At 42.8% G+C, this 17,475-nt stretch overlaps 1 protein-coding gene across 3 annotated transcripts in view; it reads right to left on the bottom strand.

Annotated features, from left to right (window-relative positions):
* The window catches only part of tncb (tenascin Cb), a 38,493-nt gene extending 24,143 nt beyond the window's left edge, over positions 1 to 14,350 (bottom strand). For 2 of the 3 annotated variants that reach the window (XM_010745754.3, XM_010745755.3), the window contains exons 1-4: positions 13,941 to 14,350; positions 3,284 to 3,848; positions 1,428 to 2,648; positions 57 to 320 (exon numbers count right to left, since the gene is read on the bottom strand). In XM_010745754.3, coding sequence (XP_010744056.2) covers positions 57 to 320; positions 1,428 to 2,648; positions 3,284 to 3,770 — 1,972 coding nt within the window. In that variant the 5' untranslated portion in view covers positions 3,771 to 3,848; positions 13,941 to 14,350. The remainder of the gene's footprint in view (positions 1 to 56; positions 321 to 1,427; positions 2,649 to 3,283; positions 3,849 to 13,940) is intronic. The other variant, XM_010745756.3, reaches the window with a different exon arrangement.
* Between the last annotated feature and the right edge of the window lie 3,125 nt (positions 14,351 to 17,475).

Raw genomic sequence — 17,475 nt, 5'->3', positions numbered from 1 at the left:
TATTTCATCTAGATATATACACTTTTTTAAACTGTTACACAAGAAGATTGACATACGTGTAGCCACCCTAGCGCTGACAGGAACACTCTTCTTGTTGTTAAGCACAGCATAGACGCTGATCAGATACTCCACACCAGGTTCAAGCTCCCGAATAGTGGCCATCTTCTGGTCCCCGGGCACCTGCATGTCTAGCTCAAGACCTCCAGGGGCAGTCGGCACATATGTGATCAGGTACTCAGTAACACGCATCTCATTTTCCCAGGAAAGGTCCACTGTCTCTGGGGTGACCTCCACCACTGTTAGGTCCTTGGGTGGTGAGACTGTGAAGACACACTGAAAATCAGTGATTTGTATTGATGGTTTTAAAACATTTGTAATATAATCACATGAGTTTTCCCCTGAGAAATGAAAGGTAAGAAATGTGCCAATGGTTCATTGATTTGGTACACTTTTACAGCAACATTTTTATATAGCAGATGAGATAACACTGAGTTGATTCATTTGGAATGGCCTTTATATTATCTCATAATTTAAGTAAATCTGAACATTGAATGCATGATTCAGTGCCATATAGATATTTACATTATGTAATGTCTCTGGATGCTATTGTTGTTATATAGTATAGTCTATGGCACAAAAGGTCAGCTCGGTTGTGTCTATTTAAAATCAAGCTGCGTGTACGTTGTTTTAATTAAAAGCTGCAAAAATCAATAAAGCAATGTGTGAAATTACATCTTTTAGCTAACTGTAATGTTTTGGTTCAGACTCACTACTCTCACAAGCTCCATAGAGATAGACAAAGTTAGTGTAACACTGGTTACTCTTAGCGTTAACTATAAACTTGACTGTTACTGAATTAAATGACTTTTAGACTTTGAGTAATGCACAAAGAACACTGATAATCACCTCACTGTTCTACCTCACATCACTCTGCCAACCAACTAAAGGCATTCAATTATTCCAATTCTTTCACTAAACCTGAGAAAAAATCAGATAAACTACAAAATAAATTTCATAAAAGTAAATCATCATCTTATGTTAGCAACTATATTTTTAACATAGTGGAGCATTTAGAAGCTAATTCAGTCAGAGATTTAGGTGTTCGTCTCAAAAAGGAGTACAGTAAACATTAGACTGCTATATTTCGCTCACCAGGAACAAGACTCTATAATCTCCTGATAATGTGTCTGCTGGATGTGTAAACAGGCAATAAAAATCAACTTTACAGGCTGATGTACTGTAAACTCGTCATTTTAAGTACTGCCTCCAAGTTACCAAAAAAGGATTAAAGGACTGTGGCAAACATGGAATAAAATCCTGTAGACTGTAGCATCTAAGACATGTCGAAGAATTTTATTTTATTCTATTAAAACGCTGTTATGAACCTGTTGAAAGCTACACACTATGCATTGCACAGTCTACCTTACCCTGAGAGCAATCCTCTCCAATGAATCCCTCGTCACATACACACACTCCGTTCTCGCAGCGTCCCTGGTTCAGGCAGTCCTCTGGACAGGTCAGTATTGAGCAGTCTGGCCCAGTAAAACCTTCATAACATACACATTCGCCATCGACGCAGTAACCTCGGTCAAGACAGTTTTTGGGACATGTCTTCTCACTGCAGTCCTCACCGGCAAAACCCTTATGACAGACACATTGCCCATTCACACAGTGACCACGGTCCAGGCAGTCATTGGGGCAAGTCAGCTCGCCGCAGTCTTTCCCCTTGAAGCCAACGAAGCACACGCACTTGCCATCCACACACTCACCACGTCCCATACAATCTTTTGGACAGGTCTTGATGCTGCAGTCCTCCCCAGCAAAGCCTTTGTCACATACGCACTGTCCGTTAACGCAGTGGCCACGGTCTTGGCAATTGTTAAGACAGGAGAGCTCACTGCAGTCTTCGCCTTGGTATCCTACGTCGCATACACACTGTCCATTAATGCACTGGCCCCTGTTACTGCAGTTGTCAGGGCATGAGAGGATGGAGCAATCTTCACCTTCAAATCCAGGATCACAGATGCACTTCCCATTGAAGCAATGACCTCTCTCATTGCAGTTTTTGGGACAGGTAAGCTTTGAGCAATCCTCTCCACTGTAGCCAATCTGGCACACACACTGACCATTTACGCACATGCCACGGTTGTTACAGTTGCCAGGACAAGTGAGCTCGCCACAGTCTTCTCCAGTGAAGCCCTCGTCACAGTAGCAGGTGCCATTGATGCAGCGTCCACGGTCATAGCAGTCGTTTGGACAGATGAGCTCAGAGCAGTCGAAACCCGTCCATGGCTCATCGCAAACACACTCATCGTCCACACAGCGTCCGCGGCCCAGGCAGTTGTTGAGGCAGTTGGTCTGGGCGCAGTCCTCACCGATGAAGCCCTCCTCACAGAGGCAGGAGCCTTCAACACAGTGGCCATAGTCACCACAGTCCAGCAGGCAGAGCTCAATACCACAGTCGTCCCCACCAAAGCCTTCAAAGCATTCACATTTGCCATCCACACACCGGCCTTGGTCCTGGCAGTCGTTGGGGCACTCAGGTTCAGTGCAGTTGGGGCCCTTCCAACCAGGCTCACATATGCAGCTGCAGGTGTCAGCACTCCAGTTCCCATGTCCGTTACAGTAGGGCTTTGTAGATACTTCACCTGGTGAAGGCAAGAAAGAACTACTTTATAGTTTGACAGTTTACACTAATATCAAGTGGTATGACGGTTACAAGTTTCTAAACTTCCTCCAATGGTGAATGCGGTGAACAACTCATAACTAACAGTCAGCTGCTAAAAAGCTTTGCGTTATTCAAATTCAAGTAGTGATAGGATACTAACAGCAAGAAACTTGGACATTTTGGAAAGGATAATGGTCATTTTTTTTATTACAAAGTTTGTCAGTGTTAGATTCTGATAAATCAGAGGTCCGTTATTTTCATGCAGCAAAGAAAAACAATCAGTTATAGTGATATATTTAAATATTAACATTTTTTTTCATTTGCAAACAACCTACTTTAATGTCTTTAAATGTTGATTTGCATATCGTAATAAAATGAATGAAAATGGAAAATGCTTTGGAATGTAAAATACAGTCAGTTTGTAGTAAATGGGCTAAAAGATGCAAAGCCATTACTATGGTCTTTCAGAAATTATTGCCCGTGCAACTTTTGCAAAATTGGCTCCATTGGTTCCCTTATTGATTTGACTGCAGGTATAGTAAACTAAAAACACACTGGCATTACAACACATTAATTACAGTACAACAGCACATACAGGTATAGGTATAGACTTACCTGTAACCTGAGATCCACAGCAGCCTGCCCCACTGCTACACTGCTCTCTCAGACTTGACAGCTCAGACTCCAGCATCTCCAGCCTGTTCAGGATATCTTTGATGTCTGGCAGCTGGTTGTCGCAGCCACATGCCTGCTTGGGGATACTGATGCGGTGTGTGAAGACAATCTGGTTGTCGCCATCCTCCGTGTGCTCTATGTGCTCGGTGTTCTGCATGTCCATTGGGACATTTTTGTGCTTGGGCTCAGTGCCACCAGGCGAGTCGAGGTCCACGGAGCAGAGAGAAGAGGAGGGGACGTTGATGTTGTAGACGTGGTTGAACACTACTGGCTGGTCAGGGTGGGGCATGGTGAGGTTCTCCTGGGTTTTCTTGGGCATCAGTGTGTCTCTACGGTGGCGGATTACCTTCTTGACCAGGCCAGTGGTGGAGAGCTCAAAGAGCAGGGCCATGGTCATGCAGCCTAAGAAGAAGCCTTTCATCCCCATGATACCACCCTGGCACTGCGGCTTCTGTGGGAGTAGGAGCTGGGTGCAGAATAGAATCAGGTATCAAATAGGTGGTCTCTAAAAAAAAAACAGACAGAGGGAAAAAAACAAATATATTTTTTACTCAGAATTCACTTTCCAGGCACATAACATTTTCACATAGTTCTTCTTAATGTAGAACACATAGAAACACATGCAGAATTCTATTGGATAGTCACTTTTCTGGTTTGACCTTGCCATTCGGGATATATTCATTAACAAAGTCCCATGACATACCCACATACACCCACTGGGGACCATAGCTGGACTGAAATATTATAGTATCCCACTAAAAAGCAATTAACCTTCTTCTGTTGCCCCTAACAAAAGACCACTTCCAACCCTGTTGCTGCTTCTGACCCATTTTAGCCCCTCTGCTCTCAGAGGACATTGGGGCATTCTTTTCACAATTCCACCTAAGACGAAGAGTGACAATTACAGCGGGGGTGGTGTGTGACCTTGGGAATGTGAAGCTTTCTTCTTCTGACCATGTGGAGACCATTGACTCTCTGGTTGCCACAAACAGCCTTAGAACACCTGCATGGCAGAGAGCCTCCTCTTGCAGACCACAAACCAAGCTGACAGATTAATACCAGCGTATGTTTAGACCATCTGTAGGTTTCCTGTAAAGCACAGAGGGCAAGCACAAACATCCCTGCCACCTGCAAACCAGCAGGTCAGCATTCCTGGACTGCTCTGACAGCCACTTGGTTTTCTTTCATTCCTGTAACACAAATCTTATTGCTTTTACTGAACACTTCTTAGACATGGTTCTTTTAAAATGTGCTGAGCTTGTGGTAACCTTAAAAAACCCTGAAGTAACCTTTTTTTGCTCTTTGATCTTAGCATTAAATTAAATGTACAGGTTGGTCAAAGTTATGCCCTTGCTGCAGGCTGGTGTTGGTCTGTTACATCCATCATTAGGTGTTATTTATGTTATTTATGTATTGTTTCTCTAATAATCCAGTTTTGAGTTATTTAGATACTGAAACATGATAATAGACACAGGCCACAGGAACCCAAAGGAGGAACAAAATGATGAATATAGATTCTTTGCACAGCACTAAAGTTTTTAAAGTGTCTGGCTCAGTGTGAGTTTATATAATTTCACTTTTTACCACACCTTGTCAGAGATGCTGACACCAATCATTTCCTAACTCTAATAAAACCAGTGTGTGCCTTGGCTGCTCTAAAGGTTAATAGCAGCTCTTAGTAGCCAACATGAAAATGTCTGGGTAGCTGACATGAAAATGCATGATTGCAGGCATACACAGCGTATTCCAACCCTGTGGTGGAATATGTATGAAGGAGTTTAATTTTCTCTGCTACACCTGACTTAGTCGCACTGATGTTGATGCAGCAAAAAAAAAGAAAAAGAAACATGGGGCATTTTTGCGGGCCATTTTCACGTGTGCTGAGACGGTGGCTGACAGTCAGCAGATAATGTTCCAAAAGAAAGAGGAAGAGGTGGTTGGTCTCCTCATCCCAACCTGGTGTGTGATTAGGCAAGCTGACAGATGAGCTCAGCTGGGAGGGATCCCACAGTTCACCCCCAGCCCTCCCCAGCCCTCTGATTAGACAGGCAAGGATGAGCGCTTCCATGATAGGTAGACTGTAAAACTGCTAATGTGGCTTGCTGATGGGAGTGCTGAGCCCCCCCTCAGATACACACACACACACCCGAATACAGTCACACCGCTGTGCCCAAGCATCACAAACTAGGGATTAAATCAACAAAATAGCCAGAAAATTGCTTTGAGTTGCTGCTAAGGTTTTAGTTCTGGGCGGATGGTTGGCTTTCTCACTTTGAAGGCTGGCTGCTCTCCACATGGACCTCTGAGCGAGGCAACCCTGAAAGACCAAAGCAAGCTTTGTGTGAGAATCTGTGGCTCTGGCAAAACTCGGCTTTATTCAGACATAGATGAAGAGAAGAGACTTCCACAGAGTCAGAGAAAACTTCTGATTTGCCCCCTTTTCTTCTTAGCTGCCATTTATTACTATTTATTATGAAGCAGAACAATCACAATACGAGAATCTGAGTGTGACCCTGAGAAACACAGAGCTGCTCCCTCTGTTTGGACTTCCTTCTTGAGCACCCTGTGGTCCTGGCACTATGCTAATGCAGCTGGTTGCTGGCACTCCAGACATGGACTTGATACAATCTGACTGCTGCTGCTTTGTTATTCTCTCACTTGGTTGTGCTCTATAGTTAGCTTCTCAAACAGCAACAAAGCTTGTTGCCCGCCTTGTGCTTGCATGTTAGCCGAATTTTACTGGGGGAAACCTGCTGGCACACACAGATTTGGTGGAACTGATCTAAATTACTGTGTTGTAAATGAGTGCTAAGGAAACACTTGAAGATGTACACCTCACACAGTGGAGAGCTGGAAATGCTTTAAAGATTCAATTGGGGTCCATTTCAAAAGTGATTATTTAGCTTGCCATCAGGAATGTTACATTGATTTGAACCCAATTGTTGTTTCAGGATAAAAGTAAAATGGTGTATCAATCAAACATCAAATCATTTTAACTTGACCCTAACCCTTTCCCTAAACCCAAGATTAGTATTAGCAGCCAATGGCCCAAATGTTATTTTAAATATGACTTCTTTATTTTCCATCATTCTAGCTTCTGTGTGTGTGTGTGTGTGTGTGTGTGTGTGTGTGTGTGTGTGTGTGTGTGTGTCACTTTTGGCCAATGCCCAAAAAGATGTGCAAATTTGAATACTAACTGAATGTTACATAGAAAATGAATTTTCTTTAATATAAACAGATTCATGTAGATCACATGTGCAACATGCAACATGCAACTTAAAATGTATGCCAGTGGTATGCACAAGCCTTCCTTATCAAAAGTGTATCTGTGTGTATGGCCAGAATAAACACTGACATCAAAAGAATATAGAATTTACGATCCACTGTGGTGCCTCTTTACGTAAGTCTTCTCATACATCCCTGATTTTCCCATTAGTGTAATGTAAAAAACATTACATTGCACCTCCAAACAGCTGACACTACAGTAACCTCATCCTTCCGTGTAAGAACAAGTATTTTCCAGCATGTTCTGAGATGTTGCCTTGTTCCCATGTTGTGAAAGTCTAGACACTTAATCCTTAGGTAAATCAAAAGAAAGCATTTGTTTCTTAGGACCGCAGGACCAGGGAGATCAAGATAAGTGTAAAACCAGGACTTTAGTTTGTGCAAATCCACAAGTTACCCAATACCCTCTACCCAACATGGCATCCAAAGATTTGTCTTATTGGAGTGTTCTATCACTTATATCATTGATCTTGTTTCCATTTGGACAGTGCTATTTCAGTGGAAATAAATAAATCCTTCATGGATGATTGCTTTACCACCGTTCCTTCCCTCCTACTGCCTGCATTCTTTCAAACGCAAGTTTTACTTTCAGTTGGTTGTGTGATTGATGAGCAGACTTTCTGTCCTGGGAGGACGGCACACAAATGTACACACAAGTCAGGATTTATTTCAAATTAGGCAGGGCCCCATGCAGGAAACCTCAATCATCACTGTAGTTCACCTTTGTTGAGACTCTACCATATGGCAGGTCCAAGATAAATCAGAAAATAAAACTATTACTCAGCAAGCATCGGTTATCTGTATAGCCATTCTGAAGAGAAAATGCAATTTGTTTTGGCACAAAGGAAAGGCCAGTGTTATCAGTCTGCAACGGCAACGTGTGGTAAGTTATTTAAATGCACGCCAGTGATTTGTAAGAATGGAAAAGAAAGATTTGCTAACTATCAATGGATAATTGCAGCACTGTGAACAGACAACCCAGTATTCGTCTGATAACTTTACAACAAACAAACTGAATAATGAAGCAGTGTGCCCCACTTGATGTGTAAAAGTTGTAAATATTCAATGGCTACAACTACAAATCAAGTCCCAGGACTCTATGTTAAACAGGTCTGATGGGATGCACATGCTTTCTTTTCATTTCTGAAGAATTTATCAAGCTTGCCTAGTTTTGTAGGTCACTCATGACAAAAAAACTCAGCTTGCCTTCTGCAGAATCCAAATCTGGGTCGCTGGTATAAGGACTGAATGAAGGGTTATTGTCTGGGGCTCTTGTCACCTTGAGATACTGTCACACTGTAACAAGGAAAATGGACCTCAATCATGGTCACTCACTGCCATGTCAAATAAACCGCTTTTTATAATCCCACTTTAAAGAGCAATCTCATATCCCAAAGAACCACAAATCCACAAGGGTTTAAATCTGCTGACGAACATATTTATCACAATTAACTTGCTTGCAAGGTGAAAAAGCAGCCTGCCACATATGTCCTGAGCCAGAGCAGGTGAATATTGATTTGGATCCTGTATCTCCACCAAGGTCATAGCCAGAGAGATAGCGAGTTGCTGAGGACAGCACTATCATTGTGAGTTATAATCATCAAACACAGAAATGAATTTCCAGGAAGAGGCATAGCTTGAGTTGACAATCGATGGTACAGTTGTTGCTGCTTCTCAGAAAAGGTCTTTCAAATTTTATCACCTCACGCTCTGGAAGACACACACCGTCTTTCTTTTTCTTCCTTTTATGACCAATGCGGCCATAGCTGTTGCACTGAACTGTACACAAAACCCTGATGGCAGAATAAACTGCTCATTTGATGGCTAAAGAGATGCAGTGTTAGAAAACAAGACTAACACTAAGCCCAAACCCCACCGGCCCGTCTGCTCCCGGTGGGGTTTGAAGACACGTGCGGGACGGACCAAACATGCAATGCTCACACAACGCGCCGCGGATAGGCTCAGCAGGGTTTCGGTGTAAGAGGTCAGGTTTTACTTATTTCATGTGAAGGAACTGACTGAACAGGTAAGAGGCTGAGTGCAGGATTTGGTTGCAGTGATGTGGTCAGACCATGACATTAGGACACAGCTAATTGGGTAAAGACAAGTCTCCTCTCAGTCTGCTCCTCTGAAAAAATCTTCCAGCTTCTGTCCAATCTGTTAGATGCATATTTCAAAGCCAACTTAGGGTTCAGCAGGTCAGTGCATGCTTCACAGGCCAACCTGACCAAATGTGATCTGAGCTAAAAGAAATCTGTCAGGATGACCAGCCTAGAACCAGCTACACAAAAAGCTGATGTTGCTCTGTAACAGCTGAATGTGTATATGTTTGCTAACAAGTTTAAAGCTGAACTGATTGGTAGATTAACTGATTAGTTGATTATTTTCAAAGTGAATATATTCAGATGGTAGATATAAAAAGCCCAATCTAGCGAAACATAACTAAAGCATCCTTATGTTCAGGTGATTACAATCTGCTAAAGACATGGTTTTGCATATTATATTCCATTTCTGCCATATTCTGTAAATACAGCCCCCTATTTCTGACACGCTGGACGTTTAAAGTCATATTTTCTTGACACAAGCAGAGAGAAGAATACATTGTTGTTTGCACTGGCAGATTTTTCCACATTAAGAAAATGACTTGAAGAATGGGAGTGCAGTGAAATCATTTGACAAATGACTTTGAAAATTACTATTCATACTTCAGGAGATTGTTTTCAGAGAGGTCCTGATTATATATATATTATATATAGCCAGGCCATCGTGATTGGCATGATGAGTGTAAATGTATATAATAACTGTATTTATATTTTTATATTTTATATAAGGTTCTTTGCCTCTGAAGAATGAAAATAAATATTTTACTTCACATCAAGCAAATCTGATTGAGGGCACTGACGTGAAAATCAATAAAGCATATCAATATCACTCTATCATTATTTCCCATATGGTAAAAAATAAAGAATTTGACTTGCTAAACAGGTAAAATGGGGAATACGCTGTTTTTGATGGATGAAAAGAAGACTGGTTTCATCAAACCAACGCTGCGCTCATTGGCTCTCTGATGTGACCCCATTGGATCTGATGACACAGATAGTGGGGGAGTGGTGGGGGTTAGTGTGTTCATGACTGATAAGGCGGACAGGGAGGCTGGATCTGAGATACCAGCAGAAACACTTATCAGGATACTCGGAGAGAGTGCTCTGCCAAGGCTGAGCACTATCGGGCTCACAGGACCGCCAGAGTGATTTGGAGCCTGTGTTGACATGTCTGACTGATACCGCACTCAAAAAAGTCTATCTCTTCAACCAAAACCAATTTCCAACTTTGACACTAAGATACGGAGAAAACGAATGTTGAGCGAATGAGGGCGCTCCCTGGGTCAATCGTACAGCAGACAGTCAACTCTCAATTTACTTTTTACTGCATTGTGATTTGACTCACGGCTCGCCCCGAGGCCCATCAATATTCTTTATGGCTCTTCCCCTGCAGTGCCTCCGTCTTGCGCTGCTGTTCTCACTGGGTCCAGATGGAGAGGTTGGATGCTAGTCATTGTTCATGAGCTTTTTAACATGCTGGGTGCTGGTGACCTACTATTTATTAGCCTAACCCCTGTGTGGTGTGGAGACTTGGCAGCCTCATGCACAGCCTTTACAGCACATCCACCTGCTGTTTTCTCCAGACACTTGTAATTGCGAAGCCCTCCATTCTACCTACTTCCTCTCCTCAGCTTTCACACTGCACTGCAATTACTATAAAAATCTAGCTTGTACCTTGCTGCTGCTGTGTCGTAATGCTACACAGAGGTATTGATGTCAACTTCTGGGACTCGTCTAAACTTACCATGTAACTAACACCTTCCCTCTCAGGTAATCAATCTCAATCTTTGGCTAGCTTATTTTGCATGATTGTCACGTCTTGTGAGCAAGAAGTATATAGAGGACTATGGAAATCAATCAGTTTACCAGTGACTGAAAGGTACTACCAACAAAGATACTAAGCGACCAAGAACTGTCCGGATTCTTGTTTTTTCTACCATTGAAAAGGGAGATATTTTTAAGTCCAAGTCCAAAGAATGCTGAGTAAGCATGTAAAAGCTTTTGAAAGTCTGCATATTTCAGCACTTTACACTGGAGGTTTATTGGTTACTTCCATTCAAACAGGATGGAAAGGGTTTTTTCTCTCCACTAGAAATGGAAGCAAGCATGTTGGCTGTGATACCCGGACATCTGTTTGTCCTTGTCTGTGATAAAAGCCTGAAGCGTGTTGCGTGTCCAAATTGGGAGTGCCTTCCATTCAGACACTTGTATGAGCCTAATGACCCTGGTCGCTGGGGTCGTCTCTTCATTGGCTTCCCTGTTTTTTACCATTTTCCCCAGTTTAAATTGTCTGTCCCTCTCAAACGGGCCCCCATCTTGTTCCAAGAACATTATGGCTCATGCATTCCAATGTGCGAGGTCACTGGTGGAGGCAAAGTGTCAGAACGAAGTGTCTACCACATGTGTTCATCTATTGGGTGCCTCCAATGGAGGGCAAGCCAATACAAAGGCATCCCGGATCCCACAGCTCCAAGACTTCCACTCCTTTCCCGTACATTAGCATTGGAGGAACATTAAAAACCATCTGGAATGCTTAAAACTCGAGATTTCTTTGAGGGGGGTCTTTGTTCTGTGGTGATGACTAATCTGACTGGGACACAGGAAAAGACTGTGGTGACATTTGTACACACACTGGTGCAAATTCTAAGCCTTACAAACATTTATTAGAACACAAAGCCTGTGGAGAAAAAAAGAAGCACACCACTCTTTCATGCAATAATTCAACTACAGCCAAGACTTTGAGAAAACAAGATTCTTCTTCTATAACCAGAAGATGAGCTTATTTCAGAAAATCAGTATACATACAAATGCAGTATACCAGCATACATGTCTTTTTGTTTTTGTTTTTTTACATGTAATGATTCATATTCCAAATGTGATTCATGCCCTTTTGGAAAGGATAGAAGATGCCCCACATACATTGTTAACAAGTAATTGACAAATAAACATTTTGACCAACTAGTGGCGCTAGAGGAAAGGTCAGGGGAAGTCAGTAGTGTTCATCCCCTGGGAACCATTAATCCCAGTTTCAGGTATTCCCCACTCTCCTCTCATAACAAATGTGTCTTTTAGTTTACGAGATTTAAGGAACCAAGAATCATCTGGACCACAGGTGCTCATATGCACTGGGCAGCACAGACAGGTGAAATTATCCAAACATATACTCAGGAAAGAGAGACAAAGGCAGCAAAGGGAGTCTGGATCAGCCTGAATTAAAGATGACTTTCATTTAGTCAAACCAAAACATCTCTGCATCTCTCCTGAGTCTTGCCCAGCATGGGTCATCTTGAATACCCACGATTGCTGTTTGCTCTCAATCACCAGTCGAGGAACAAAGTGGGGTTAAAGACAGTCACCCACCCAGAGAGCTTTGGGGGGCATGGAGCATTGGGAGCTAACAGCTGTCCAAACAAAGGCCTGTTTCCCACTCATCGTTATGCTGAGTGTCACTGTTAGTGGCTACTCATATGCCCAGCCAAAGCATCATGAAATATTAATGCACCAAGCCTGCACTGCCACCTATGATTGGATAGCACGTCTATTATGCAGAAGTAGTCAGTATGTGAGCAGAAACTTGTGTTCATCTATCAAACAAAAATCTTATTTCAGATGAATTGACAAGTCTGCAGTGAACCTGAAGTCACACTGCTTCATTATCTCCGCATCTCCTCATCATACACAATTACCATCTGGTAGTTTATGCCTTGGTACCCCGTGGGTCTCCATTACAGCCCACCTTACATCTCTATACACACCCACTTCTATCTCTCTCTCCTCACTGACTCACCATTTTACCTCCCTCCCTTCCTCTAACCTTCTCTCAAGATGTACATAGGGGCTCTGTTACCCTGTCCCTTAAGGATAAGATTTTCCTCAAACAACTTCAGGATATGCAGTGTATATCTGTGAAACCTGCAATAAATCTGGTCTTACCCTGCCTTAAGGAACTGCTGGCTTACCTTAAAGAACTTCATTAGCTCTCAGTGATGAATTCCACTCTAGTCTAGGTACAGTTTCAGAGCTCACTCAGGCAAGAATAAGATCCATCCATGGATCCACTAATCCATCAAACATCCTCTCCTTTACATTTTCTGTTTGTCTTTCTTTGCAGTCTCTGTGTGGGACACAACTGACAAACAAATGAGGCTGATCTTGAGATAAAGACTGGAAAGCACATGGAGACAAACAGTCACTGAGTGTGTGCATGCTTGTTTGTGTGTCAGCGGAGCTGCCAGTTTACAGCCAGTGTATATGGAGATCTTGGAGAGGAACCAACCAGCAGCATCTAATACAGAGCAGCTGTCCGTCTCCTGGGTTACACAGCCTACTGTCTGCTGCTAACCATAAAGTGTACAGCTGGACCTACTCTGAGAAGCAGCACACACACACACACATACTAACACTACACATTTCCCCTCTGCTATCCCATCAGACCACAACTCAGCATCAGCCCTAATGCAAGTGGAATAATTCAGTAGATCATCACAGACTTCCATCTCTGAAGACATTACTCTTTTACCTGCTCTGGTAATAAATAAAAAAAATAGCCAACAAGAGGAAAAACTTTCACAGTAAAACATAATTAGCACCCAGGTGCATGCAGTAAAGAGCAACATTAAGCCAGTCTCTGAAGTCCATGCTTGTAAAACACGAGGATGAATTACAGAAGCCGCTTTGATGAATGGAAATGATCTTTTTTATTGCTAACATCACCCACATTTTTCACCGGAGGTGAGAATACAGCATTAAGCCTGGTCATTAACATGAAGCAGTTACTGTAGTTAATTAATTGACAACCATTTAAATAATCAATTAATAATTGGTGTCATTTATCAAGCATAACTGTCGGGGGGTTTGTGCTTTTCAAATGTTAAAATAACTGCAAATCAAATGTTTCACACTCAGAACTTGTGATTAAGATTTTTTCATTCATACAATCAAACAATTAATCATTGACAGAAGAAATGGCTCATGGAAATGATACTCAGTTGTACCCTGTGTATTTGATAAAAATGAAAATAATTGTCCAGAAAGTTTTAATATCAACTCATATAAAAGTGTAAAAAAAAAAGCTGAGATGTGGTTGAAGTTATTAAGTTGTCAAGCTCTGCAATTCTATTTTCTCAATTATCTTAGACACAGAATTTGGTCCATTCATTCTGTTCCTATTCAAACACTCCAACTCCATACAGGTAAAGAAGGTGACTTACCTCACACACAATGCTCACAGCCTCTCCACTGATTAGAAAATTGAAGCAGACGCAGCGCTGAAAAGAGCCTTATCAGCCAGCCCTGACAAATGTTCTCACCAGCCTGTATCTTTCAGAGTGCTGACAGCTCTGTCATCTTCCCTCTCCTCTCTGTTCTCTTAGAGTGTTTACTCGAGTCTACCTAGAGAGCTGATGTTGTGCAGCCAGTGAGGAGAGAGAGAGAGGGGGGGAGGGGTGAGAGAGGGAGATAGAGAGACGGAGAGCAGCAGTGAGAGGGGAGAGGGAGAGAGTGAGTGAAAGAGAGAATTCCCTTTTCTCTTAAACAGTAGTCCTTCTGCGGTCAGACTCCACTCCCACCTACTGCTCTCTTAAATGCCCCCCACCCATTCACCAGCTCCACAGCATTGTGACTGAAAGCGAAGGAGCTGAAACGGGACGCCTCAAGGCTGGAAAGAGAGAGAGAGAGAGAGTGACTGAGAGAGAGAGAGAGAGAGAGAGAGAGAGAGGGGTGGGGGGGTTTGGGGAGGGGGGTGATTGTACCATTAGCAGCAAATTGCAGCAGGCAAGCCAATGGAGAGCAAGATATGAGTGAATGCAGGGCCTGCATTAACATAGCATTTAAGAACTTAAAAGCAGCAGAGAGAACACTGACCACCTCAACTCCATTTGTGAGACTGATGATGATGCAGAGCCAGGCAAACACTGAATACTGCTGATCATTGCTGCTATTCTTGGTTGTCACTTGATGGTGGCGCTTCAGTAAATCATTAAAACAGTGACTACTTGCATAGCTAGTTAGAGAACAACTGTACCTGACGAGCTAACAGCTAACATGAAGTAGTACAAATCTTAAGGATTAGGACTTTGGTATCTCTGAGTTTGAGTTCTTGAAATTGTATACCTGTTTGGCTGTCAGTGACTGCCCTTGAATCAAAAAGTTACAAAAAAACAAAAAACAAAGAAACATGCTGGATCAAACAGCCGGTTGGTAACCATTTCTTGATTAGGTTTTGCTGGAGGTATATGCTGGTTGCAATTACCAGCCGTTCTGCACTCATGAATGTGATCTAAACGGGCAGAACCCCCTCAAATAAACACAGAAACAAAGAGCTCCAGAGGATCCTGTGCCAGCTTCTATCGACCCCTTATTCTGAGGAGAAAAACACAGACTTCAAAGGGCAAAGAAATTCTCATCAAAAGATCTTCCATGAGCGTCAGTGTGGAGGATGGTGAGACACTCATTAAGTCAGAATATGACCCCTCAGACTGATCATACAGAGCTTTGCTGGTGGGGATGACGGTGGGGAACGATAAAGACCTCCACAAATGCAGGTTTTCTTTTTTTCTTGATGTATCATTTCTTGAGCAAACTTTGGAAGTGCTAATGACGCATGTCCAGGGAACAAGTCAATTATTTCCAACTTCTGTGGAAAAAGCTTTTGGGGAAATATGATTTTTCAATCTCAAACGCGCCACATGTTGATAAAGTGGTATACGTGAAGATCCGAACGGAACATCAGTGGGTTGTGCATGCTGAGGGTTTCGTCCAGACTGAGTGAAGCTTTTCTCAGCAGGGGAAATGATCCTCATCTTGTTGCTGAGAGCCGGTAGCTAGTCAGGCAGAAAATATCCTCTCTAATCCTATATACAGCACAATGGCACATATGTAGCACGGCTATCTGGTGATATAAAGCGAATTCAATGACTTGAGGGGCCTTAAATTCATTTTCATCCGCGCTCCCCGGGGAGACGGAAGAAATCTATATAGTCCGGGGGCATAGATTTTTTTTTTAATGACTTCTGGCTGTAATGATATCATTTAGATGATATGATGGGTTGAAAGCTTGGCTATGTATAGCACCTGTTTTAAATGACTGTAAATGTAGATTCCCTGCATCTCTCCATCTGTTCCTGTTCTCACCTTCCTGTCGCACTCTCTCTTTCCCTTTCTCTCTCCTTCCTTCACAGCCTTGCCAGGTTTCACAGAGAATTGCTGTGGGAGTTCTCCACCTCCCTGTTTGCAAAGGCGTACCTGTTCACCGACTTGCAGAGCAAGTGAACTGAGCGGGTTTGATTTCCCAGATGACACCCCATACGTGCATCCTCGCCTGTCATCCAATTTCTGCCGCTCCGGAACCAGACGTCTGCTTGAGGGAGCCCATTTTATTTCCATTAGAGCACAGCAATGTTCAGTTTTATCAGCTGTCATTTAACATATATACAGACGGAGAAATGTTACAATAACATGCCAAGAAAAAAGAGAGAGAACAACTACCTGCACTGTATGTTACAGCACTGATGTGGTATGAGATTGGACTGCAAAAGGACTATTTAAAAGAACAGGTTTCCACTACACAACCTATTTAAAATCCAATTTATGAGCTGCAAAGTGCAATGAAATCAATTATGAAACAATATACACTAACTTAATTGTGTTGCTGGTATTCATAGTGTATAACGTACTGCTGGAAAACTTAATCTAGTGGCAGCAAGAGGAAAAGTGAGGCAAAGGTTGCCTCGAGCACTTATAATAAGGTCTTCTTGCCACTGTATAATTGGTGGCATCTAACTTGAAGGAAAGGAAAGGGACTCTGTGGGAAGTGAGACACGTTCTGTCAATGACAGTGAGACCTAATTATACTATGGAGCCCCTGCAGCCATGGAGGATGTCAAAGCGGGCAGCAATAAGGCAGCCGATGGGGAAGACACACCACCCGCCATGGGTGTGTGTGAGCTTGCAGGTGACCTGGAAAGACCTGTTTACCTCATTAAAAATGAATCACAAGGTAATAAGGGCCCCGTTCCCCATTCCTCCCTCTCCCTCCAAATGTCTGTCCTTCATCCATTATGCAGCAGTGAGGTGGGACGGTGTAGGTTAAGTCCTCAGGGAGGGTCACTCGGACGGAGACCCTGTCTGCTTCCTCCTCTTCAAGCTATGGAAGCCCCTGCCTCTGTAATACTATAATGAGATAATAACACAGCGATAGGAAGTGTAATGTAGGTGATGATCACTGAGGTAGGGAGTCCAAGTGGAAGCAGCCAACAGTGATAAAGCTGTGGCCACAATAAGTTAAACAAGAAAGAAACAGGCTATTAGCAGTGATTCATAATTCATAACGCAGGGAATAGATGGTCCCATGATAGCTTTCATGAGACCAAGAGGCACAGAGAAACCAAGGTTGGTTTTCGGCAGCTTTTTGCATAGATGGATTGCAGTTTAAAAGTCAGGGAAACAGAACAGAGAGCTGAAGGTCACTGGGTAGAAACTTGAAAGAGGAAGAAGCCAGGAATCCTGCAATATTTTATGAAGCAAATTTATTCGGGTGAGATGAGACCAATCGCAATCTCCTGTCTGGAGTCAGGTTTAGCTTAGTTTAGCATAATGACTGGTGGAGGGAGAAACAGCTAACCTGGCTGTGCTCTAAAGATGTTTTACTTGTACATAAATAGAAATGTTAACGCAATAATTTGTGACATGTGGGTGCTGCATGCTGGACCTGGATTTCTTGGTGAACAACAGCAAGACACAGTGACT

The sequence above is a fragment of the Larimichthys crocea genome, chromosome III (assembly GCF_000972845.2).
Source record: "Larimichthys crocea isolate SSNF chromosome III, L_crocea_2.0, whole genome shotgun sequence".
In the NCBI taxonomy this organism is placed as follows: domain Eukaryota; kingdom Metazoa; phylum Chordata; class Actinopteri; family Sciaenidae; genus Larimichthys; species Larimichthys crocea.
This window is presented reverse-complemented; position numbering and strand designations above follow the sequence as displayed.